General features: G+C 24.8%; 2 protein-coding genes across 5 annotated transcripts in view; both read right to left on the bottom strand.

Moving 5' to 3' along the window:
• Positions 1-1,129: 1,129 nt before the first annotated feature.
• On the bottom strand, positions 1,130-7,828 carry LOC112597678 (ATP-binding cassette sub-family D member 3). 3 transcript variants are annotated; one of them, XM_025343838.1, is made up of 13 exons: positions 7,666-7,828; positions 7,093-7,250; positions 6,951-6,990; positions 4,188-4,454; positions 4,080-4,106; positions 3,937-4,007; positions 3,701-3,881; positions 3,425-3,637; positions 3,200-3,269; positions 3,028-3,122; positions 2,392-2,900; positions 1,967-2,282; positions 1,130-1,293 (listed from the first exon to the last, which is right to left on the bottom strand). In XM_025343838.1, exons 2-13 carry the CDS (start codon positions 7,218-7,220, stop codon positions 1,216-1,218), a joined length of 1,995 nt encoding a protein of 664 aa, XP_025199623.1. In that variant the 5' UTR covers positions 7,221-7,250; positions 7,666-7,828; the 3' UTR covers positions 1,130-1,215. The 3 variants fall into 3 exon arrangements, with proteins under 3 accessions (XP_025199623.1, XP_025199621.1, XP_025199622.1); XM_025343836.1 differs by lacking the exon at positions 7,666-7,828 and adding an exon at positions 7,387-7,639; XM_025343837.1 differs by lacking the exon at positions 7,666-7,828 and having other exon boundaries at positions 7,093-7,380.
• Positions 7,829-15,521: 7,693 nt separating this feature from the next.
• The window catches only part of LOC112597796 (GTP-binding protein Rhes-like), a 49,066-nt gene continuing 39,018 nt past the window's right edge, over positions 15,522-25,569 (bottom strand). The window contains exons 2-5 of one of the 2 annotated variants that reach the window (XM_025344011.1): positions 23,159-23,400; positions 17,919-18,094; positions 17,675-17,839; positions 15,522-16,302 (exon numbers count right to left, since the gene is read on the bottom strand). In XM_025344011.1, the coding sequence (XP_025199796.1) occupies positions 16,177-16,302; positions 17,675-17,839; positions 17,919-18,094; positions 23,159-23,387 (696 nt within the window). In that variant the 5' untranslated portion in view covers positions 23,388-23,400 and the 3' untranslated portion in view covers positions 15,522-16,176. Of the gene's footprint in view, positions 16,303-17,644; positions 17,840-17,918; positions 18,095-23,158; positions 23,401-25,569 lie in introns of both variants that reach the window. The other variant, XM_025344010.1, reaches the window with a different exon arrangement.

Raw genomic sequence — 25,569 nt, forward strand, 5'->3', positions numbered from 1 at the left:
TGATGAAATATTGTCTAAGACATTAAGTCAGTTAATATAAAATGTTCGATTATTTGAAACACTTAACAATGAATAAATTTATAAAAAACCGCTCAACACAAGCTTATGAATAATTTAGTTCACCATTTATACTAGTATAACGAAATATTGTGAAATATCTTGTAAGCCAAGTGCTGTGGTCACAAATCACTTTCATTGTAGATTTAGTTATGATTAGAGATCGGAATTTTATGCATTTGCACATTAATACTAAGTGTATGCACTTATACGAGGGTTTGAAATGTGGGCGATTCAGACCCAAAAGATTCCATGATTCCATAAACCAAATTCAATTTTGCATGTAATGAGAGTTGGGGCATATTTTTTCATAAGTACATATGAATGTGCATATTTTTTACAATCTTAATAAATAATAAAATTATTTTATGTTTTTATTTAAAAAATTATAATTTTTAAATACTGCTATGGCGAAAAAAATTACCGTCAACACGGTAAAGAATTTTATCTTCTCTATTTCGATACTGTGTTGATAATCTATAATGTGACAAATTAAATTAAATTTGAAAAAAAAAACAAATTAATTTTAAAGTTATGTAAGAAATTAACATACATTTATTGGTAAAACCGCAAATTTTGTTATATTTTATTTGTTTTATTTGTTCTGTTTGTAGTTGTTTAAAATAATATAAATTTATGATGCATATTTGAGCATATTTTTTAATTAATTATGCATATTAATGTAAATTGTTTGACCCTTTTGCTTTGCATATTTGTATCATATTTGCCACATTATTAATGCATATAACTCCGGTCTCTAGTTATGATAAGCTTTTTTTTTTTAATAAGTTATGTAAAATGATTTGACAGTCATATACCGAAGCCATATACTTAAAAAAAAAAAAAAAAGAATACCTAGTATATAATAAAATAAAATATTTAGTTACAACACAAATATAAAAATTACATATTTTTTATGAAAATACAATAAATAACTCTAAAACCGACTTGTTGGTAAAAAAAAATCAACATTACAAAAACTATATAAATTACCTTGACAATATTTTAATTATTAAATATATAAATAAAACTTTGATCTATTAACACCAAAAATAAATAGGCACGAGTTTAAAAATTAGGCAAGATTGAACTAAATTATTACATATGCATGTAATATATATGTACATAATTATTTTTAAAACTATATCAGCCACAGATTCATGAACCAAATTCATCAGTGTCTGCTTCAATCTTGTTGAAATGGAATAATCCTCTTCCATCCATTTGTAAATAATACTAAAACACAATAACAATGATTATTGTTATATCATAGACTTCTCAGTTTTATTAATAGATAACATATGTTTTATAATACATATTATTTTATTATATGGAATAGAGGTATAAATAGTCGAATAAGTAATATATATTGAGTTTGTAAATAATTTTAAATAGTAATATACAATTTCTTATTAAATCTAGCAAGTAATTTAATAAGCTGATGGCATATCATTTTATGAACATAAAATACAGCAATCATTTATATTATTAACTGAATTAAATACACACAAACGTAAATATACAGAAGAAAAACACCTAAAAAGCAAATTATTTAATTTATTATTAACGGTGAGTTTTTTTTTTTAAGAAAATTAGTTATTATAGTCTCAATAACTTAATGTTTTGTCCCATGATATATATATATATATAGTTTAATCAGTAAAACACATTAGTAAATCCAAAATGCCTTGGAAATGTATTTATTTTTATTATTTAAGCCCTGTGTTACTGATTAATTTAAATCAGTATTTTTATTATTTAAATATAAGTAATAATAAGTATCTTTTAGTAGTACATGTCTTTATATTACTAATATAGTAATTAAGAAGTGCACAAATTAATACTATACCAACTGAACAGTCTAAAGTACCTAAAACAGTATTAAAAACATTTTGATATTGATACTTACATCGTGATGTTTCCATAAAGATTTGCGATGGCTGACTGTGAAAAGTGAAATACCAACATCACGACAATATTGATACATAGAACCTTCAACATCAACACTAACTGCACTTGTACATTCATCTAATATTGCAAATTGTGGTTGATGATAGAACAATCTAGCCATGGCAATTCGTTGTTTTTCTCCACCAGACAATACATCCATCCAATCAGCAACAGTATCCCAACCTTGGTCTCTTTGCAATAAATACGATAATTGTACACGTTCTAAATGATTAGCAATATCTACATCAGTTTTTCTACGACGCTGCATTTCTTCCCTAAATATATACATAAAATTTATTATTAATAATTATGGCTGATGCTAATTCATCTATAATAATACAATGATATAATAGTATAATATAAGAGTATTTAATTTACACATACTTTGTATGAGGATATGTAACTTGATCCCTTAATGTACCTAATGTCATATATGGTTTCTGTGGAATATAAAAAAGTTTGCCCTTTGGAGGTTTTGTTAAAGTTCCACCAAAAAGAGGCCATAATTCACCAAGTATTCTGAATAAAGATGATTTTCCACAACCATTTGGACCACATACTAGCACATTCATGCCTGATGTAACTTCAAATGTTAACTCCTCAACTAGTATATCACCATTAGGCGTTATAAGAGGCACCTTATCAAACTTGATAACATTATCTTTAGTTATAATACGACCAGAATTTGGTACAAGCTTCTTTTCTCTCAATACATCATTATCAGTCAGCATAGTCCTTACATAGTGTCCTTTATTAAGATCATTTAAAACAGTCATAATTTCAGTAACTCTAGCAGTGAATCCAGCTAAACGTGTCATATCACGGCCAGCTAACACTAAGCGACCAATAGCTTCAGCTAATTTTACCAACATACGACCCATTGTATAGTAATTCTGTAATTAAAATATTGGATATTAATAGAAAATTGATCTTTATAAAATATAATATTTAAAAAATTGATTGCATTATGTAATTATCATGTATCAATTTTATACTTAAAAATATTTATGTTATACTAACTCGAAAACGTTCATTTTGAGAAAGGTTGGCTAAAGATGAATTACGGTTCATAAAAGGTATACTAACAGCATAAAATCCTACAACTGTAGCAATATCTAAAAAACATAAAATATTTTCAAATGTAATTTTTGCTCAGTTTGTAATTATTATATTATAAATAAATTTAACTTACATTTTCCAAGAATATTATCAAAAAAACCCATGCACACTCTGAATTCAAGGAATTTTCTTAAGTGATTTGTCTAAAAATTTAAAAAAATAAATCAATCAAAATTTTACATTTGAATAGGAATTAGAAATAATGTTAAAAGTAGGTAATTATAATGATTTAAAGAATTAAATACATAAAAATAATTAATAAACTTTATCAATTAAAAACCACAAGCATAATACTTACTAGTTTATTAAACGACGCTAACATAGTAAGCTTTTCCCTGTTATTACCATTGTAAAAGGCTATTTCTTCAGAATTTGTGATTAACCTAGAGTTAATATATCGGTATTCACCTTCTAATTTTTGTTCCATCACAGTCATTTTACCAGTTGGTCTACGAATATAAGTTAGAACAAATCCAGATATCATCAAATAACCCAGCATTACAGAAGGAGTCTGAAAAAAATTGTTATTTCTTACATTTTCAAATTAAACTTGGAGCATATTTTTAGCATTTACTTCAAATCCTAATGTAGATGTTAATTTGTAAACATATATCACAATATCTAAAAATGGTTTACAGATATTGGAATATAAATCAGCGAACATGTCGCAGAACTTATCAACATCAGCTGTTAATAATTGATCAGGATTTGATATACGGTTGTCCAAATTATTTATCTTGTAGTAAGTATATCCTCTAAAAATTATAATCATAACTTTTTGCCTGTTATAAAATGTTTTTATAAAACTACCTTAAATAATCATCATATAAGTGATGTGACAATCTAGTTCTAAGTCTAAGCTTCAATTCTCCAATACTCCACTGTAAATTGTAAAATTATGAATTAGTACAATATTAGACCATCCCAGTCAGGGTTAATATATACTCACTCACCTTTAACACATTATTGACCAAAGAAATCTAAAAAAATAATTAATATTAATTATAAATTATTTTAAAATAAATTGATTGTAATAATTTTAGAAAAATAAGTCTACTTACTATTGGCATTCCAGCAAAAAAGTATAACAATTGTTGGGTAAACAATTTTGTATTCATACTTATAATTGCTGTTTCAACAACCGTTCCAGTCTGTATCATCCATATGTCACTATAAGATCGAGCTATTAGTGATGCAGCAACAAGTAAGAGGAATCCAAATTCTGGAGATGTAAAGCCAGGGATAATAATTTTCAAAATATGAAAGAGTTGTTTAATAAAACGTCCATTGACGTGTGCTCGATTTGAATTCTTCACTTCTGCTGATTTCTGCATAATTAATAATAAAAAGGTTAGAGTGTGTTGGAAAAAATAATTTTCAGTTCAGTTCAATATTATTTTATACAATTACAAATATTATGATACATATTTTGTAAAATATTCTTCGTTTATTGTCTTTTAAATTTTCTGATCATTTTAAACATTTTGATTTAGTTATCAAATAATTTAAGTTATTATTTAAAATTTAGTTAGTAGATAGTGCATTTCATCAACTAATAAGGGGGAATATTAGAGAGAATAAAGGTATTATAAAATATTAAAATTTTAAGTATTCATAGTTATACTTCATAATATATAATTTATGACAAATTTAAATCTAGGGCTTTTTAAAACACCAAGAAACATTATTAGATATTACATAATTTATAGTATATAAATTAAACGTACATAAAGATAATGTTTTTTGTAAGTGTGTTGCAATGACATTATTTGCAACAATGTAATATAGTAACATTTATAGATATTTTAAATTATATTTATTCTTTATATCTTATTTTCGAGCAGGATTTTTATTCTACAACTTTACCTAACTTCATGTCTTAAAAAAATAAAATTTTAATTATTTATTGTATACATTTAGTTTAAATATAAATTAGAAACATGTTTTTATGACTACCTAATTGATAAATTTACTTAGTTAAAACAATTTATCAAAAAAACTATATGGATAACTAAAATGATCCAAGGTGTTAGTGGTTAAAAATTTCAACATAATATAGGTAAAGTAAACAAATATAAAATATATATCAGTACATTTTATGCTTTTTTTAATATTTTCAAATACATTAACAACTTACTACATCTGTTAGAGAACTGTTAATAGGTATATTAATATCAAAATACACGGTATTATCTTGATGATTGTCTAATAAATAAATTTATTTGTATACAAAAACAGAATTTCAAAAATATACAATGAAATACTCAAATAACCGTTGATAAAGTAAATGATTAACAAGTAAGTTTTTTCAAGCTCTTTAATTTTTATTGGGAATTTGAATACTCAAAAACAATTCAAAAAAATGAGAAGATAAGCATTAAATGTATGACTAAATAAGTTGATATTATAACAATATTTAAGTTCATCCTATCTAGTATCTTATACTCGTGGAAATTCTAAGATAGACAGTAAGAACATAATGAAGCTAGGTTAACAAAGAAGGAAAAATTGAATAATAATTTAACTAATTGACTAAATGTTTACTTTATCCATAATTTTAATTTAACGATGTGTAAATGTTATTTAATTAGCTTATGTATATATTGTTTAAGAGTATATATTATTCTTAATTCATAACATTATATTAGCTATTAATTATCTATATAGTGTATATTTTAATGTTAATACTAATATGAAACAGTAGCAAATTGAGGTGGTTTTACATACCTAAATATAATATAATTTATAGGACAATTCATTAAAAATGTATATGCTCTTTTTTTAATCAGTTATTCAAAATCTGATTTTTTTTTTAAATTGTTAAGAATTTCTAGACTAAAAATTGGTTATATAAAGTGAAATTAGTCTAAAATTAGAGTTTTGATTTATATAAGTACTAGGACAACTTGCTTCTTAAGAATTGTCTAGTGGAGATACAAACTTTTCTATTTTTTAAATAAAAACCCCCCTTTCATACGGTAAATTAATTTGTAGATAATTTTTCAGAAAATGTTACATATCAAAATTCGAACATGTATTATGAATACTCTACACCAAATACCTATCCAACAACATTTGATACATTTAAAAAAGGTAAACCTACATGCGGTTTTAGACTTTTTATTTTGTTTGATTGTAAAACTAATTTAAGCTTTTGGTTTTTAAATGGCGACATATTTTTTAATTAGATACTCTAAAGAAGAATAGCTTTCCTAAAAAGATGTATGAATATTGAATTTGAATAAATAGTTCTTTGTTAATAATTATCATTTTAAATTTATTATAAAAAGAACCATACTAACAAGGGTTATCCATGCGAAGCACCACTTCATCTAAATTTAAAATACTATACAATGACCTTAATGTTTCCTTTCTAATGAATTCAATATATTAGTCGATCCAATGAAATGTGAATAAATTAACATTTGAAACACCACTTGTAAAAATATTTAAAACTAATTATTTTAACTGTTCTATTTCTAGAATAGGTTATGTTAATTTCATAAAATTTATGTGTACGAGTCAAAAAATATTTATAGGGGAATAACTTTTTTACTTTTAACTATGTTTAGTTATTTTAAAAATTAAACATTTAAAATAGGTATTTTATCATTTTATAAATTATATGTATTTTTATAAATATTTGAAAGTACTAATAAACCTTGTTTGTAAGAAAATGAAAATAATATTAATATTGTTATCAAAAATAATTTAATGAAATTTAAGAAAAATCTTAGAATATAGTCTTAGTAGTAAATTATTTTGATTTTCAAACTACTTAGATTTATGCTAAAATTGTTATTATAAATAATATTTGAACTTACATCAACTATGAGGTATTTTATGTCATTCTCTGGAGCTCTCCTATAAAAATAGGTATATATCAAAAAATATAAACGTATAGTTACAAAAAATATCTAGGTACACTGATGTCGTACAAATTATTTTAGAAACTAAAATATTTACCTCTTGACAGTCTTTTTGTTCTTCAGAGCATATTTCTTTAACAGATAATATAATAAAGGCACTCCAGCAACGGCACTGCCGATTATAGCATTTTTTTGAGATACATATTTGCTCAAAACTGGAGCCATTTTTTACACAAAATGAGAAACTAGGATATTCTTGAATATGAGGCCATGAAAAAGAAATGTATATTTAAATAAACAATAATGTTTGGTAATCAAATAAGACAAATAAGTTTTAAAAAAGTTAACTAATATTTAAACTACGAGAGAACTACTAGCGGTTGGTACTCACTGTACTGAACAGACAGACATACGTAATTTGTGTAATAATAATTACGAAGATTGGAGTTGGTTATGTGACTGGCTAATACATTACACTACAACGGTAGTGGTGGTGACCCATAACTCTGACGAAACTAACGAATAACTAGTCGAGACTAACGGTCTACTAATTTCAGCTGTTGCGTTTTGTCCAATCGTGAAAACTGAAAACTGAAGAACTGAACGCATACAAGTTTATCAGGTTCCACCACCACTACCAAACATAATATGTACGCGAAAAGCAACTAACCTTCATAGAAAACTATTTATTGATAAAAACTCGTATTGTGGCACCACACGTACTCGGAACGGTCTGACCGTAGACAACAAAATAGAGAAAAAAAAATATTAATAATTGATCGTTCAAATGCTGCTTATCCCCTCTATTCGCCATGACAAAAAAAAAAAAAAATTTGTAAAATACCGAACAGTTGGGTATGTTATTAGAATTATTGTTATTGAAAATATGAATATGTTTACATTTGACTGACTGATAACGGACGACCGGCATGGAATAGAAATGGGCTAACTTGGCATAGCAATCTTACGTACGGTCATCCACAGGTGGCTTTACCGCTTTTTGATGAGTAAAATATAGGTAATAAAAATATAAATTACGTTGTATTAAATATTAGAGTATTTAATATATTATATCAATGTTTTTTTGTTATCTTTCCTGAAATATTTTCCACAGACGACCTTGACCCTAAGCCAACTTGTTAGCCAACTAACAAATGTATTTGATTTTATAAGTTTATAGTTAAAAAATTAAACCCTCTCTATAATCTCTATTCCAAATATTTTTAATCTTGAATTGTTAATATTCCTTGTACAAGGCAATTCACTTAACATGTTCACCTCCATTTTTTCCTTGAATACGTTTGTTAAGATTTTGATTTTTGGAATTTTTACCTACTTATAGTTCTGTGTTTTCAAATACTTATATTTTTCATATCATTGAAGAAATGACCTAAATATATATAAACTTATCTTTTCAAATGATAAGCAATATACTTTACTGTGAATCATTAAGTAGATTTTTGATGATATCAAAAATTTTGAAGGAGTAGTTGTCACCTAGGGGGCTGTTGCTATATGACTGGTGCACACCATGAAATATATATTTTTGTATAATATAATTAAGAAAAAATAATTAGTAATTTTGATTAAGGGGGCTTTGATAGTTTCACATTAAATTTAGGTGGGCTCATGACAAAAATGTTTGAGAAGCACTGATGTAGAAGATGGCGAATAAGACCAGAGCCGTGCCGTCACAATTTGGCACCCGGACTAAAATTAAAAATATTCACGGCCCTCTCAATTAATTTATTATTTAATCTTTTCCTTTTTTACTTTTTTTGGTATTATTGTATTGATATTTTATTATATATTTTAAAACATTTTTGTGAAAATAATATAATCCCTTAGATATAAGTAAATGGTATAATACTGTAATTATACGAGTATAATACAAATTAATATTTGTTCTTAAGTAAACGTTATTTAAGTATGATTATAATATATAATTCAAAATTTAATCTCTTCCTTGATTTAATTGAAGCAAAATCTTTTATAACGTCTTCAAAATCGATATTGTTTATTATTTTATTTTCAATTGATAGTATTGCCGAGTTAGTTCTTGGGACATGGTTGATCGTAAGTATTTTTTAATTAATTTTAATTTATTAAAAGAACATTCTCCGGATGCGACAGTAACAGACATGATAAGATACAATTTACATGCAATTTTAAGTTTGGACCAGTTGAATCAAGTTCATAAGATTTTATTGCATTTAAAATATTTAAAAAATAGTTGCATTTTGTACATCTTATAATATTTCTTTTGTTTGATATTTAAAAAATTCTATTTCGTTAATTATTTCTGAGTCTACATCTTTATCAAATTGTATTGCTGTCAGCTGCATATTTCTTCAATATTTCAACTATAGTGTTATGATGGTAAATGGCCAGAAAGGAATTCAAAATCATCAATAATAATAGATATTGTTTCAAAACGCCACTTCATTTCAGCCATCGTATTATTAAGAACTTTGTACCTAGTATTTCATTATTAATAATTCATCTACGGAAAAATCTTCACATGATGAGCTTTCTCCATTTATTTTTTTATTTTTATTTTGAATTCAAATTTTGTATCAACTTTTTCACAAATGCTTATTGCTTCAATTTTAATTTGTTCAGTTCCATTATCACGCATTTCTTGAAGAAAAATGCTTAATGAATTTAACATTTTTACACTTGAATTATGGTAATTTTTGAACTTAGCAATAATTTTCATGCGAAAAATTTGATTCAATATTTTATCCCACATGATTAAAAAAATAAACAAATCGAAAATCAAGTTGTTTAAATATACTTTCTACTGTAGTTACCACGTCACCAAAAGTTGGATTGGTAGATAATTCATGTATGGCCGTCACCACTTCCCCAATTGATAATACAATGAATGAATTTTTTAGTGCACCCTTAAAATGTGTGCCCGGGGCACAGGCTTCCTTGCCCCCTGTACGACATGACTCTGAATAAGACGAAATGCATTTTTCTATTTGAAGTTTGAATGATTAGTGGTTAATATTCGTATATTTATATTAATTTGTGATTAATGGATGGTGCGGTGGTTTTCGTTCGTACCTAGCATAAAATCACGTTTAAAAAAAATAAAATAAAAGGAATAAAAGATCGATGATGTTCATAGTACGATGAAACAGACGAGAGAGAGTATGACCTTTGCATTCAACGGTACATCGTACGCGATGTGATCTCTGTCCTACTTTGTGCCGTTTACGAATATTGTGAATAAGTTAGAATCGGTGTAAAGTGCTTGTAAAATGTACGAGTATTAGCAGCTATTATGGATCGCATTATAGTCACTGAGTTATTATGTATATATACTAAAAATAATAGATCTTAAAAATGGATTTGCAAAGTTAAAATATAGATGTAATATTGAATCCAGTATTTATTTTTACAGAATATAAAATTTTGATAACTCATTTTTAAGTAACCATTGCCTCCAAACCTATTATTCTTATTAGGTACTTACACTAAATTAAATATCTCAAAAACAATTTGTTTGAATGTCGATTTGGATATATCATCAAAGGTATTTAATTTTCGTTTGAAAAAAATAATTTGATATCATCATACATAGGAAATTCCTAAAAATGGTATAAAAAAAAAAAAATAAGAATTTTTTTTATATTTGATTAAGTCATTAAGTATACTTAAAATTCCAAAAATCAGTATTTATTGTTACATTACATTTCAAGGGTGCTGTTACCTCAAATATATAAGTAAAGAAAAATAGGGGTGGAACGTGTTTAGTAAATCAAAGAATATTTTTACTGTATACTATATAGGTTTATTTAATATTACAGTCTAAAAATTGATATTCATATTTCAACTGTTTGATTTCCATATTTAAATTGATAAAAAATACGATTTACAATCTAAAATTGAAATACACTTCATAGATAGACATTTTAACTTTTTAATTAATAGAATTTTTCAGCCTATCACTTTATACCACAATAATTTGTTATTACCTTAAAAAATAGCATAGTAAATTAGTCCGATGAAGGACTAATTCAAAGATTGATCGATGAAAAAGTACTTAAGAAAACCGCGCCTATACATACTAGGCCAAGTGACCCAATGTTCCTATGACGGAGATTGAAAGTAGGCAACCTAATGTACAAGATATAGACAAGGAATGAATAATAGATGTGTAGTGAGTTAAAAGTCTTGTATTTACACAGGAAGTTGTATTCTATTGTTTACAATGTATTTATATGCTTTACGTAAATTGAGTTGTATAATTTTATTTCTTTTAAGAATTTTGTGATGTTAATAGTTATTTATTTTGATGGCAGTTTTAATCGTAGTGCTTCGATTTTCAAATCTAATTGATGTTGTATGCGATTTTATGAAGTTTGATTCACATACATTTATATTTTCTGCTTTCTTCTATGATATACTTGATGATCATGTAATCCACTCTGTATGACTCACATATGAGTTAGTCGTTTTTGTTTATAAGATAATTGTATGTTATAAATATGCAGTTGTGTGTGACATATTCGATTATTCCAAGATGATTTATGGTATAGTTTTGTCTTTAGTTTCTATACTTAGGTTTCACTAATGCTTAACAATATATAATTTATAAATATAGATGACATTTGAACAATAATTTAGTCAATTATTATTTCAATTGAAAATCTTAACAAATGGAAAATTCATACACAGAAAAATATAAATTGACGATGACTTACCTAATAGTACAAAAACAGAGTCATAAAATCAAAATTACAAACAGAAATAACAAAAATTGATTGAATTCCTATTTAACTAATACATAGATATATTACATAAATATAATATACGTTTTATATACATATATAGCTCACGCTGAGGCTAACAAAATGTACGAATAGGATGTATAAAATATTTATTCATACTATCATACAATATGCGATCAGGAACGTACTGTACGTGGGTTTGAGGACCAAATCTTAACAAAAAATAGCTCGTAAACGATAGTTGTCAGCTTCATTGATATATGCCTGTTGGTTGCTATTATATAGTAACTGTTTGAAAGGAATAAGCAAATATGAGATATAATGGAGGGAAATGTAATATATATTACTATATTATAGTATTATAGCAGGTAGTATTAATTTCCTTCGTTCGGAAAAACTCGGACGTTTCGGCGTGATCATTCCAGCTTAAATCCATTTTAATGTAAATTTCATTTTCATTTCTCATGTATAAAGGTTACGATTTTAAATGCATTATATATTGTAATTTAATTTCAAACGCATTTAGATATAATAATATTTAGTACCTTATATAATATGGACAATTTCTATAAAATTTAAAAAATCCATAGTTGCTTAATTTAAAATTAATTAACACTTTTATATTTAATTATAAAACAATCACTGAAAATCACTCTTAGCCCGTACTTGGGCTGTGCTTCTTGCGTTGCGTTCAATCGTCGTACCTACATTTCCATCGAATTTCTCGACGACAACAGGACTCCTTGTCCTTGCTTCCCTGTGTTATACACACATAGTACAATTTATGTCACCTCAGCACATCTTACTTCACAGACCTAACCTATATTAATATTTTAATTACTAAAAATATTCCCATCTATATTATATATACATACATGTATACAATTATATTAAATCGATGACTGTCTTCAATATACAACAAAATATAATATAGGTAATTTAATAAAGTCTTCTATCTTACTTTCGACTTTACTGTAAACCAGCGGTTCCCAAACTTTTTTAATTCATAGTCCATAGATCCTCAAAAATAAAAAAAATAATCCCTTTTCCTTTGAATAAATGAAACAACACTTTGCAATAGCGTATATTTAGTAATTAGTGTATAAGTACAGTATCATTATTAACATTGCATCTCTTCATGTGTTTGTATCTCATATAGTTAAGAACCTTTGCTGTACACAATAACTCTATCATAAAAATGTTCCATGTTAATACCATAATTTGGCTTTAGTAGGTCTGTCTTTTGACTCGAGCTTTAGTTTTGTCCATTAATTAACATAATATATTTTTCTAAATATTATAACCATCCATTGTACTCGTATATTACCAAACTACACATTATAATACTAAATGCGGATCGCATAATTTGCAATAAATTAAACAATGCGTGGTATATTACTATTTTTTAATATTTGTAAAAGATACGATTTTATTTTATGACAGTCCCTGCTAATTTTATATAATTTAATATTGGATAATTTATTATCTTATGTCCTTATGATAAGCTATGCGGTCGCTTCAAGTACAATTTTCGCGTACATTGCAGTGTAAGGCGTATTGTAGCAGTTTATATATGGCGTGTTATTTTGTTTAAATTTAAAACCTAATAGTGGCTAATTTATTAGGTTTATCTGTTATAAATATAAGACTGTAGTGTTTTAATTAATGTATATCTTTTTGAAAAAGTGTTAATTATGACCACTTCAATTCAGATACAGTATTATATTAATAATTTCATCATTTATTTTGATCACATCATCTTCATAAGTTGTTTCTATTTGAATATTTTTCAAAAAATGTATACTCAAAAATACATTATCATCATAGTATTTATAATTAATGACACGTCTTTTGTGGCTATCAGTTCTTGAGGTGGATGCCTTATACGCCATCCGGTGATGGCTTTTTGTAACTGCCATGTTGGATTATAGCCTTGTGAAACATTTTCATAGCTGATTTTAGATTATTATCGATATATTGTATTATACATCATAATTTTGTCAAATATATCACATTATATAATGTAGATCTATTATATTTACATTAAATTACGTGTATCCGGTAACCATATTTCACATATTTTACTTTGTGTAAAAAAAAAAAAAGTAATATTTTTATTAGATCCACACGAAATTTATTATAGTATTTTGCATAATATGCATATATTGTTATGTTATATAATTTATAAAATGGTTATTTTATAATTCAATTGATAAATCGTTTACAGTATTTTAGTAATAATAATATTACATTTTATGTTGTTAAACTAAAACTAATTTTTGGTATGACTATTGATTATAGTCACAATAACTATTTGGAGTACATAATATTTTCCTTAATACAAAGTAAAATATTTTTTTTTCTAATATAATCTTAATTCAATCGTAAACTATTTAATTAAATCGCAATGATACATTGTGTGACACTGTTGTTATAGTTAATATTAAAAAGTTCAAACAACTCATGCATGATATCAAAATATTCTTATTTCTTATTATATACCTATATATTCTTAAAATATAACATAATACTTTAATCTTAAACATTATACATGGGTAAATATTTAACAAACGTATAATATGGTCATATAGGAATGTTTATAAAACTTGTACCTATAGGGATATATCAGTTAGAACAAATGTTCTAAATTATTTGTATAAAATATTGTCTGATGGAAATGTAAGTTTGAAAATGTATAAATATATTTAAAAATTGTAACTATAAAAAGAATACATTTTGTTAATATAAATTGAATAATTATTATAACTGGTCATAGGTATCAAATAAATTAATATATAATGAGACTTACACATAGTATACTTTATTTTGTACCTAAAACATCAATATTATTTATTATTTTAAAACTACAATTTGCAATCTAAACTCATTGGTGAATGTAATATAAATATGTATTTATGTATATACATAAAAATAATATTTAATCTACTTATTCAATAAATTATACCTAAGCATTTATAAACTTATTATATTAAATAAAAAAATGTATTTCGGGTTTTCAATAAAGCTTTAAAAATAATAATTGCCAAATCTGTATTTAAATATTCAAGTCTATAATGATTAACTAACCTAACCCTATAATAGTCTCAATGTCCAACGATAAATATGTAAAATAATTATTAATATTATTACCGGTACATAAGGATATGATCTTTATACTATAGTAAATTAATTTAGTATAAAAGCACCTACCTACTAAGTACCTCTTCGATTTTATTAAAATGTGCTAAAACAAGCAATACAAATATATAAAAATGTATAATGAAATCACATTTAATTACCAATTATTTTCAAAATATTATTAAGTGAAAATAAATTATTTTTTTAATTTTGTAATAGTAGATCAAATGAAAAACAAAAGTCACTTTTTATCGAAGCTGAATAATTTTGTTTTACTTAATCTCAAATAAACACATAGTATTTTTAATAGATTTTTAATTTTATTGCGAAAGACAAAATCACTGATTTAACTGAATTTTAAATTAGTAGTGTACTTAATATTACAAGTTATCTACAGATTTAATTTTGTTTAAATATACTCGTACTTGTACATTTTTCGTGATAATGCTTATAATTTGTTAGGTATGAAATTATAGCTATTTTAGTATTAAACTATACAAATGTCATGAAAAATAAAAATTAAAACATTTATATTAAAATTAGGATAATTAGTAATCATTACTAATGGTGGAAAGTGAATCTTCTTTCAATAATTACTTACTAAGAAAAGTTGTAAAAAATGTTTCATGACTCTAAGAAGCTATGATTAAAATTTGATTTTGCATATTTTGACATTTTGCATTTAAAAGCATATTTGAATAATTTGTTTATCAAAGAATTTAGATCATATTCATCAATTTCTCAGTACAGTAAAGTTAATTTCGAATGAGTTTGAAGTGTTTGGATAAATAAAAACACCTACAAAAATGGTCGGTACAAAGATTAATGATAATAATTATTGTGCTATTACATGTCGTATCCGCGTCAAAATGATTAAATCTCTGTAAACACTATATACCCGTGCATACGTAGTTGTGGCCCGTTTCGTGTAGACTTAACCGCGTTGTTCATTTTAAGCAAAAATAAAATAAAATATATTATTTTTAAGTTGTTTGAGTACAACAAATCATAATGATGTGTTTTTAAAATAGTATTGAACTATTATTATAACCAATCGTATAATCTTTGTATGAAAATCATTTATATTGTACGAAGCTAAAATTTCTTAAAGATAATTTTACGCATCATTATATTACGCCTCAAGATATTTTTGAATCTTGAGTGTTCATTTGATATTATGTATATCATTTACAAGAACAAAATAAATTATGTTATTTATTTATTGTTCACACCAGCGCCTAAAATAATCAAAATAAGATTATTATTATTTTTTAATTGAATATTATCATAGATCTTCTGTATTAGGCCACTGTGCAGGAATTTCTTTTGAGCATGTAACGTCCTTTGGTGGATCCTGAACTGTTATCCACGTAATTTGGTAAGGACATACGTCTGCGCCTTACAGCTGGGCTCAAATTATATTGAACCTAAAAACATCAAAGATTTAATTTTAATCAATTACAACGTAAATCATTTATTCAGTTTTAATATTATATATATATAATAAATGTGTTATTTTATTTTAATTTGTGTTCTCTATTATTTAGTTCTATGATTATAGGAATAAATGCATAATAGGTATTTCTGTATAGTCATTGATAATTATTATAATGTTAAAAAATTGAAAAATATTTTTATAAAGATTAAAATATTTAATTTTCTTGATTTAAAAATAGTATAGGTAGTATTTATTTATCAAATAATGTGTAACTTGTAAAGTAAAAAAAATATGAATAACAATAATTAAACGATATTGACGAACACTATAATGATGTAGTATAGTTCTATAATTCACAAATTATATACATTTTTTGGAACTTATAACTATATATAAGGTTTTCGTATTACCATAAGATAGATGGTTATATACTTACTAATAACAATATGAAAATTATTCAACTTGAAATAATTATTTAATTTGGTGTATGTTATCGGTAATGTGAACAATTCAGTCTTTATACGTATACTAAATACATAATGTATTGATTTTCTATGATTTTAAGATATATTCATAACTGCATAAGTAATTACAATTATTTAAAAAAAAGTATTTTATTGATAGCTACACAACATTAGTTAATATATTTAAATAAACTTTAATTTACAACCATCTATTATTTACCTTATTAATTCTTATATAATTTACAGTATAATGAATATTTTAATAACATTTTATAAATTGAAATATTTTCTGATAGTTGCATTTTAAAAGCTTTACACTATACTTGTTTATTATTGACTTTCTTTGTTCAACAATTGAAAATTTTCTGATTTTTTTCAATATTTTCATATTTAAGTGTATTATGTTATTTATGTAAGTAGTTTTGTGATTAACTTAGATACTCATTTTCGATAAGCATGAAATACTGTATTTTGTTTTAACTGTCAATTTTTTTTTTCATACTAAAATTTAATATTTATATTAGCTAAATTTTAAGTTGATGGACATAAAGGAAGTAGGGGTGTTATTAAAATGATGATTTCTATTTTTTAAGTATTGTTACATACACAAAAATAGTTTTCATCATACTATTAGAACTTTTGTATAGTAGATATGCTTTATAGTTTTATATTTAAGTCAACCACTTATAATCATTTAAATGATACCAACTTCTGTACTGTTAATTACATACTGTAAAAGTGATGCGGAGTCATTAAGCATCCTAACTTAAAATAATAAAAAAGGGCAATAAGAATTTTTATTCAAGACAAAATTAGTTTTCAACACTTATAATACAATCGTATATCTTAACTAGATTTTTTATATACCTTTGCCTGAGCTAAGAGTTCCTTGAATACCTGTACTATATTTCTATTCTCTTTGGCTGAGCATTCCATATAGCCACATTCCCAATCATATTTGGATATTGCTTCAGTAATTTCCACTGGTAAAAATCGTTCAGATAGTTCACACTTGTTGCCTACAATGACTATTGGAATTTTTGGTCCTCTTCTTTCAATTATCTAATGAAAACAATATATAATATTGATTAAAAACCTACCAAATTAAATTATGGTTTTAAAAATATGTTTTCAAATTTACTTGTTCTTTAAAGTGTTTAACTTGATCCCATGTATCTTCTCTGTCTACACAAAAGACTAACAGAAATGCGTCAGCAGTTGATATAGATAACTCTCGCATAGCTGGAAATTGATAAGCTCCTGATGTGTCCAAAATATCTAATGTCAACCGTGCTCCATCGGGTAATTCATAGTCTCCTAAAAATGATTATATAAAGTACTAAAGCATAAAAAAAATTTAACAACAATTTTTTTTCATATTACTATTTACACCTCTTAGTATCTATATTGCTGGTAATATTATAACGAAAGTTAGAAAAATCGATGCTCCTATATTACCACCCAAACTACGTTTTTATTATCCTATAAAACAAAGCTCGTGTGTCACTTATAAATAACATAATTTATACTACATATATTTCGTAAGATCAGAATCAAAGGTGCTATTTCAAAAATATTGTGTCTTTTACTAATTAATTTTAAAATATTTATAGCATTTTTTATTTTAACACAATATAGTTTAAAATAAAAGATTTTGTTTACACCGTTGAAAAGTAAATTATGTAAATTGTGTCATTTTGGTTTAAAATATTTTAATTTTTAATAAGTTTTTAAATAATGTACTTAAATTGTTGTTTTAAAGTTTTTAATTATAGAAATAACAGAAAAAAAAACTATTTAGAGCGTTTGAGTTATGATTTGACTATTAGTTAAAACTAAGACTAAAATTACAGTTGGGTGGAATTTAATATTTATATTAAAAGTAAGAACAGATAAACATTTTAAATGGTATTGGGATGAAAAGTAATAAATATGGAAAAAGCAAATCTGATTTGTATTAGTATAATAATTTAAAAGTTATAATTCTTAACTATTATAGTTTCAAACTTGGAGAAGAATTGTTATAAGTTATGACTTATTAATTATTATATAGCATACGATAGCATATCAATTGTGTAGCATCAGTTTCCTAGAATATGATGTTACATTGTGTATACAATAATATATTTATGGATATTAAGTATAAGAATGTAATATGCGAGTTTCATTAATCATTTTAAATTATTAAAATGTACATTATTAATAATTAAAGACATAGTCAGTTTGGTTTGGTTCGAATCCATAGCTTTGATATATGCGAGTTTGGTAAATTGAGCCCAGTGTCCCAATTTACTTACTTAATTGTTGGTAAACCGACTCGCAGTACAAAATTAAGTGTTACTAAGAAGACTGTGTCACACATAGAGAATGTTTAGTCGGGTGGTTATCAAACATTAAAATATAGTAGGTATCTTGATAACATAGTCACATAATTAAAGCTTTGGGTTTAAATTAGACTTGACTTATGTTAATCTTGTAATATCTCATACGAATTACCTGCTATAATAAACCAAAGTTACCATGATATAATATAAATAGGCATTACAAAGCAATACGACAGGCGTATTAGGTACTGATAATTTAAGAGACTTAGAGACTATTAACATCATCATGATTTTAAAACTAAAAACTAGTTTGTCACATTTTAAACACTCTATTATTTTTGTTTTTATCAAGAGTAAGGAATAATATTATTAAACATGATATTAGAAATATTTATGATTGTTTAAATTTATTTTATCTTTTTAGTAAAATATTTGGAAAATTTGGTAAAAAAGTTATGATAAATAAATAAAATGAAAAAAAAAATAAGCTCATAACACAGTTTTAAAGGTTTCATACATACCAATCTCTGTGAAAATTAAATCATATATACAACAAAAATAATGTTTTTCATTTAGTTTCCATTATTATTTTATAAAAACATTGATGATCAATTTAATAGTTAACCAATTATATATGTTAAGCTCGAATTGTGAAATTTTCCAATACATAAAATATGCATTTTTTCGCTTAGTTCGTGAAATGGACTATCAATACAGTCATTTCATAAATTAGACATATTTTCAAAAAAATAATAAACTGATAATATGCCGGCAATAATCATATCGGTCAGTTTATCGCATTTATTATGAGAGTATATATATAGTATTTATTTATTCACTATTGATAATTTATCAAATAAGCTTTATTATATTATATTGTAATTGGAGAAGAACGTCAGTTACTTTTTAATAGTCATTCAATATTATATATTTTAGTTCGGGTTGCGTAGACAATTTTTTATCGTTTAAAATCATTTTACCATGAGTTTTGATGAAAAATCAAACTTTGTAAAAAACGTTGGACTAAGGATTACGAGACATCTGTTATTGAAGCTTTAAGATATGACTGAAAAGGAGTAAAAAGACTAGAAAGTTATTACAACATAGAAGAAAAATACTGCTATTGCTGGAGTTACTAAAGCTAGTAATAAAGAAAAAAATACATTTTTTGCAATTAACTGACGACAATATAAAAAAAATTACTCACAACATCCATACTGGAACTGACTACAAAGAAGAAAAAGACATAAATAAATTAATAAATATTTCTCAATTATTCCAAGATAATTGCAATTTATAGAAAAAATTGTGAATGGTGCACTGAAATATTAAGAAAAAAAAATAAATTGGCTCTTGTGTAATCATAAAATCTTTTGCAATTCAAAAGCTAATTATATAGAATATAGATCAAATAGATTTAGTAGAGTTTAAAAATTAACTAGATGGTTATTATAAAAAATATATTTTAAACTATCAGGAAATCCTTACAAAATTTAGTATATTAAGGCCATTAGTGAGAAAAACTGCAAGAGAAGTATAATCAATATTAGGTATTAAATATATTTCTTAACTTAGGCACACTATATTATGTTTTATAATCAGATAACGGTAGAGAATTTACTGTAGGACATTATAAAAGAATTAGCTTCATTATGGCCAAATCTTATATTGGTAAATGGTAAGCAACGTAAACCAAAAAAACAAGGTTCGTTGGAAAGAAGTAATGTTACCCTTAAGAATTTATTGATCATGTTTATACTAAAAAATAATACAACTGGAGTTGGGTTTAATACAAAAAATGGTACAAAAATACATCTTTTCAAAATTAAATTTAAACAAAACCATATAATGCTCTAATTGGAATAAAACCAAGAATAGAGTAGGAATGCCATCAAATTTTTTTACTAAAACAAAAACTGGAATTGAAGAAGAATATGATGACTGTAGCACACATCCTGTAGATAATTAGACGATAATAATAAAAATATTGGAGCAGCATATATCTTAGACAAAGTAATAAGAGACAAATAAAGAAATATATAAGAATAAAGATACAAATAAAGAAACACAAAGCGATAATAGTATAAGTAAAGAAACAATGAAATAAGTAAAGAAAATAAAGAATATGATAAAAATTCAGCGGTAAAAATCAGAAAAATAGCATTGGAAAATATTGGAAAACAAGCAATTTGAATGATTACACGTGCAAATAAAAAACTTATAATAATTTCAGTTAGTGATTATGTAAATAGGTCTGTGTCTTATTCTGATTGTGGTAAAGCAGATTTTTTTTAATATTATTGGAGTAATAATGAATAAATAAAAATGAAACTTATGATATTGGAACTTGAGGAGGTAAAATTTAAATATATTTACATAGAATTAAATTAAAAAAAACTGAGTTTCAACGATTGGTAATTGAAGATAATCAAAAACATAGTTTACGTGAATAAGTAAAATTTACGTTTGTGGAAATAATGCAACTAGTGCAATACCTATACTGCATTCTTGTAAAGCATTCGAATAAATGTATTCAAATAAATCTATTTAAATACTTCTTTTGGTATTCAAATACTATTTTAAATATATTTTTAAAAAAGTAGTCAAATAAGCATTCTGAATACTTTTTTTTTGTACCAGAAAAATAGTTTTAAATTTGCAATAAGACATTTTCCTATTATTAATCGGGCAAATTATAAATCATGAATATTTTTTTTATTCATTAAACGAAATATAATACATTAATCATTTTTAAATATAATATATTATATTGATGTTTATTTATTAACTATTATGTTTGTATTAGTTATTATCTATAATTGTTAATTCCAACTATTTCAGAGCTGACAAAATCTAGAAGAAAAAAAGTATTCTAATAGTATTCGAATACTTTTTAATACTTGTTTAAATATTCGAATAAGTATTCTTTACAAGACTGTAGCAATAGGATACTAAAAATGTTCATGTATAAAAGGTACAATATATTTCAAAGCATAATATAATTACATAAGTAATATAATATAATAAATAAATATTTCTGATTTATTTTTTAAATTTTTTTCAGGATGTTCTAACAAAAGCGTCATTTAAAAAATGGATTACATAGTGATTTTGCGTGCCATGTGATAACCACGATTGAAATTCAATTTATTTTTACTGAGTACTTTACCTTTATTATATTCAAATTTATAATCATGTTGGTTTATGAATTGTGCGAAAAAAAAAGAATGAAAATATTTCAAGTTTATGAAATGACTGCATTGACAGTCAATTTTACGAACTGAGAAGAAATTTGCCTATTTTATGCATTGGATGCATTGGATAATTTCACAATATTATATACCTTTATATATTTATATATAATAAATATCATAATATCTAAAATTTTTAACATAGTTTTAAATTTAAAAACTTGTATTTAAATATTTTCCATAATTTTTCTGGTATAAATATGCAATTTCACATCAAGTTCTAAGAATTTTGTTGACATTTATTTTAGTTCTTTGAAAAAATAGTATTTGAATACATTTTCTTGAATTCTCTTAACATTCTAGAGATATAGATAGTATTATACAGTTACTAGATAATTTTGTATATGTTACTAATTTATAAATAATTTGTTGTTAGAAATGAAAAAAAGCATATATTTAATGAGATAGTTAATGAAAAAAATAATTAAAAAGCAAACAAATTTAAAAAAATGAATAGGATGTAGTAAACGGATATATAGGCTTAATATTCTTTTATCTCATTTAGGTAAAAGTATGACACAACATACTATCATAATGTTTTTTTTTAAACTATAAATTTAAAAACGTGACATTAATTTAAAAAAATATTTTAAGGCGAGTACCTTTACAGCTTTCCTACATTTTCACGTTTCGCATAATTAAGATGATTTATAGTTTTCACGAAAAAAATATTTAATAATTATTATGTTATTTGATATAATTATCAACAGTCAAGACAATTAAAATGTATTACTTTAAATAGATTTAAATTATTGTTAAGTAAAAAAAAAAATCACATGCTTTTATAAAATAAACAATTCACTCACCTCTGTGCAATTCCTCGATAGTCTCTTTGTATCGGTCAGGGAATTGGTCATACAGGAATTGCTTAATTATGGACGTTTTTCCAACCCTAGCTGCACCCATCATTACCACTCGTCTCCGAATTTTCATTGTCGTACTGCCACTGCCACTGCCTCCGCTGCTACTGTTACTGCAAGTCGATTCCCCACCCATCGAAGATAACCTGATGCGTTCTTGTTGTTGGCTCGGCATTATTTTCCTTTCACTGAAAAACCATACGCTAGTCAAGATAAAATAATAACAATATGGCGCTATAAAGTTAGAGACATTTATATTAAATTTCACTTTTCACATCTCACTGAAGCATAAAACTACATATAGATTATACATAGGCTTTTCATATTATATTGTTTACACACAATTTGCAGACGTGTTTTTCATTAGAACCAATCGATTTCTTTGATTAGTTCAAAATTAATAACACGGTTCATATAGTTGTTGTTTTTAAATTGCTTTATTCGGAATATTATCTTTGAGTACAGTCTATGATCTTGGGTATTTAATTTAAAATTGTTTATAAAATTGTTTAAATTCGAAAAGTTTCGTGATTATTATGTCTTTACTCAATCGATTTCGGACATTGACATCTAATAAAAAAGTATAAATTATAACGAATCAGCGATAAACTTTTGTACAAAATTATTTAGGGATCTTTTCTTCCCCTATCCCTTTGGTAATTTTCTGTTAAATTATTTGAAAAAGCGAAACGTATTAATGTTTTATTTCGGAGAATAACACTTTAATGTCTATTGACAGAGATAAATTTTCTAAAAAACTGTAGTTTTGTCGATATTATAATATCCTATTATGATTTTGTTAATAACTGAAATATTATTTCATTAATTTTGAGCTTTTGAACTAAAATAAATTAAACTCTCAAATACTATATTTTTTAGTTGTTTTATTCTTGATTGGTAGGTTTATTGGATTATATAATTTATTTATTTATAAATATAAATAATATAAATATTTTAATAGTATGTGAGTGTATATGCTATAAAAATATATTATATCTTTATAAATTAGATAAATAGATAAAAGATTATTTATTATCAGTTTAAAAAATATATTTTCTTTGCTCATATATGATATAATATAATCAGTTAATACATTTTAATATTAATCCAACCAAATCTACTCTACTATTTATTTATTTACTTAGGGATTAGGGTAATATTGATTATAAAATATAGTATAATAAATAGGTAATTCAATAAAACTATAGCTAATAAATAATAAAAAATAGACACTAATACATAATTCCTGGTTAATTTTTTGGACAATTTTACAAAGAATTTTTGAAAAACTTGTATAAAAATACAATATTTGTATGTATGTATGTATGTATGTATGTATGTATGTATCATGGCTAAATACTTAGGTATGTCAGCAACTCTGTGATACGCATGTCATGATGTCAGCCGGCAGGAACTTTTATCACAGTTGTAACAAGTTTCAATATTTGGCCGATAAAAATCCTTGCCGGCTGACGTCATATTACCATATAATAAATTAAGATTTGTTTATTATTTCATGAATGCGCTTTTTAGAACGGATTTTAGAATTATTGCTGACATACCTGAGTGTTTAGCCATAGTATGTATGACGTATGTATGTATATATGTATATTAAATACAGTGAAACCTCCACTAACGAACACCTCCCAATAGCGGACGTTTTTTGGGGAACGGGAACATTTTCATTACTTTTCAATAGGAAAACCTCCGAATAGCGGACTCTCCAAATAACGGATATTATTTTATTAGGCAATGTTTAAAATAATGGTAAATCCCTAATCATTATTTTAAAATAATACGTATTCACATACGTATGCACACTCGTAATAATGTAATTACGATAACAAACTCGTTATGGGACGATACGATTTCGACAAAGCTCACCGATTTATTCAAACCAAAATAATTTAAAAATATATGTACATGATCTTGATTTTGATTGTAAAAATATACTTTAAATAATAATATGTAATTAATAATAATTTGTAAAAATATAAAAATGTATCCCCTCTGAATAACGAACAAAATGTTGGTGACCAAGAGTGTCCGCTATTCAGAGGTTTCACTGTATGTATATATATATATGTATATATGTAATACGTATATATGCATGTTATGTATGCGATATTATTAATACATAATAAAATAAATATAAATTAAACGATATAAAAACAAAAGCAATACGAAACACAAATACGCAATACTTGGAATTAATTATTTTTAGAAAATTTGCAGTTATTTTATGCCACATCGAACTTTATTTAGCTTTATTGATATTAATTTTGATAGTCATTTTAATATTTCAAACGTTATGTAATAATTCAATGGCGTTCGGGAAAAACGAGCTAAATTTATAA

The sequence above is a fragment of the Melanaphis sacchari genome, unplaced genomic scaffold (assembly GCF_002803265.2).
Source record: "Melanaphis sacchari strain LSU unplaced genomic scaffold, SCAv2.0 Contig43_pilon_pilon, whole genome shotgun sequence".
NCBI classification, from domain to species: Eukaryota; Metazoa; Arthropoda; class Insecta; order Hemiptera; family Aphididae; genus Melanaphis; species Melanaphis sacchari.

What these genes read in the sequence shown, in the direction of transcription:
- LOC112597678 (XM_025343838.1), bottom strand. Translation starts at nt 7,220, where the DNA reads ATGGCTCCAGTTTTGAGCAAATATGTATCTCAAAAAAATGCTATAATC. An exon ending in TAAAATACCTCATAGTTGAT is followed by an intron (nt 4,455 to 6,950) that starts GTAAGTTCAAAT and finishes TTAATTATGCAG; the next exon opens with AAATCAGCAGAAGTGAAGAA. An exon ending in CTCAAAATGAACGTTTTCGA is followed by an intron (nt 2,901 to 3,027) that starts GTTAGTATAACA and finishes TTTTAATTACAG; the next exon opens with AATTACTATACAATGGGTCG.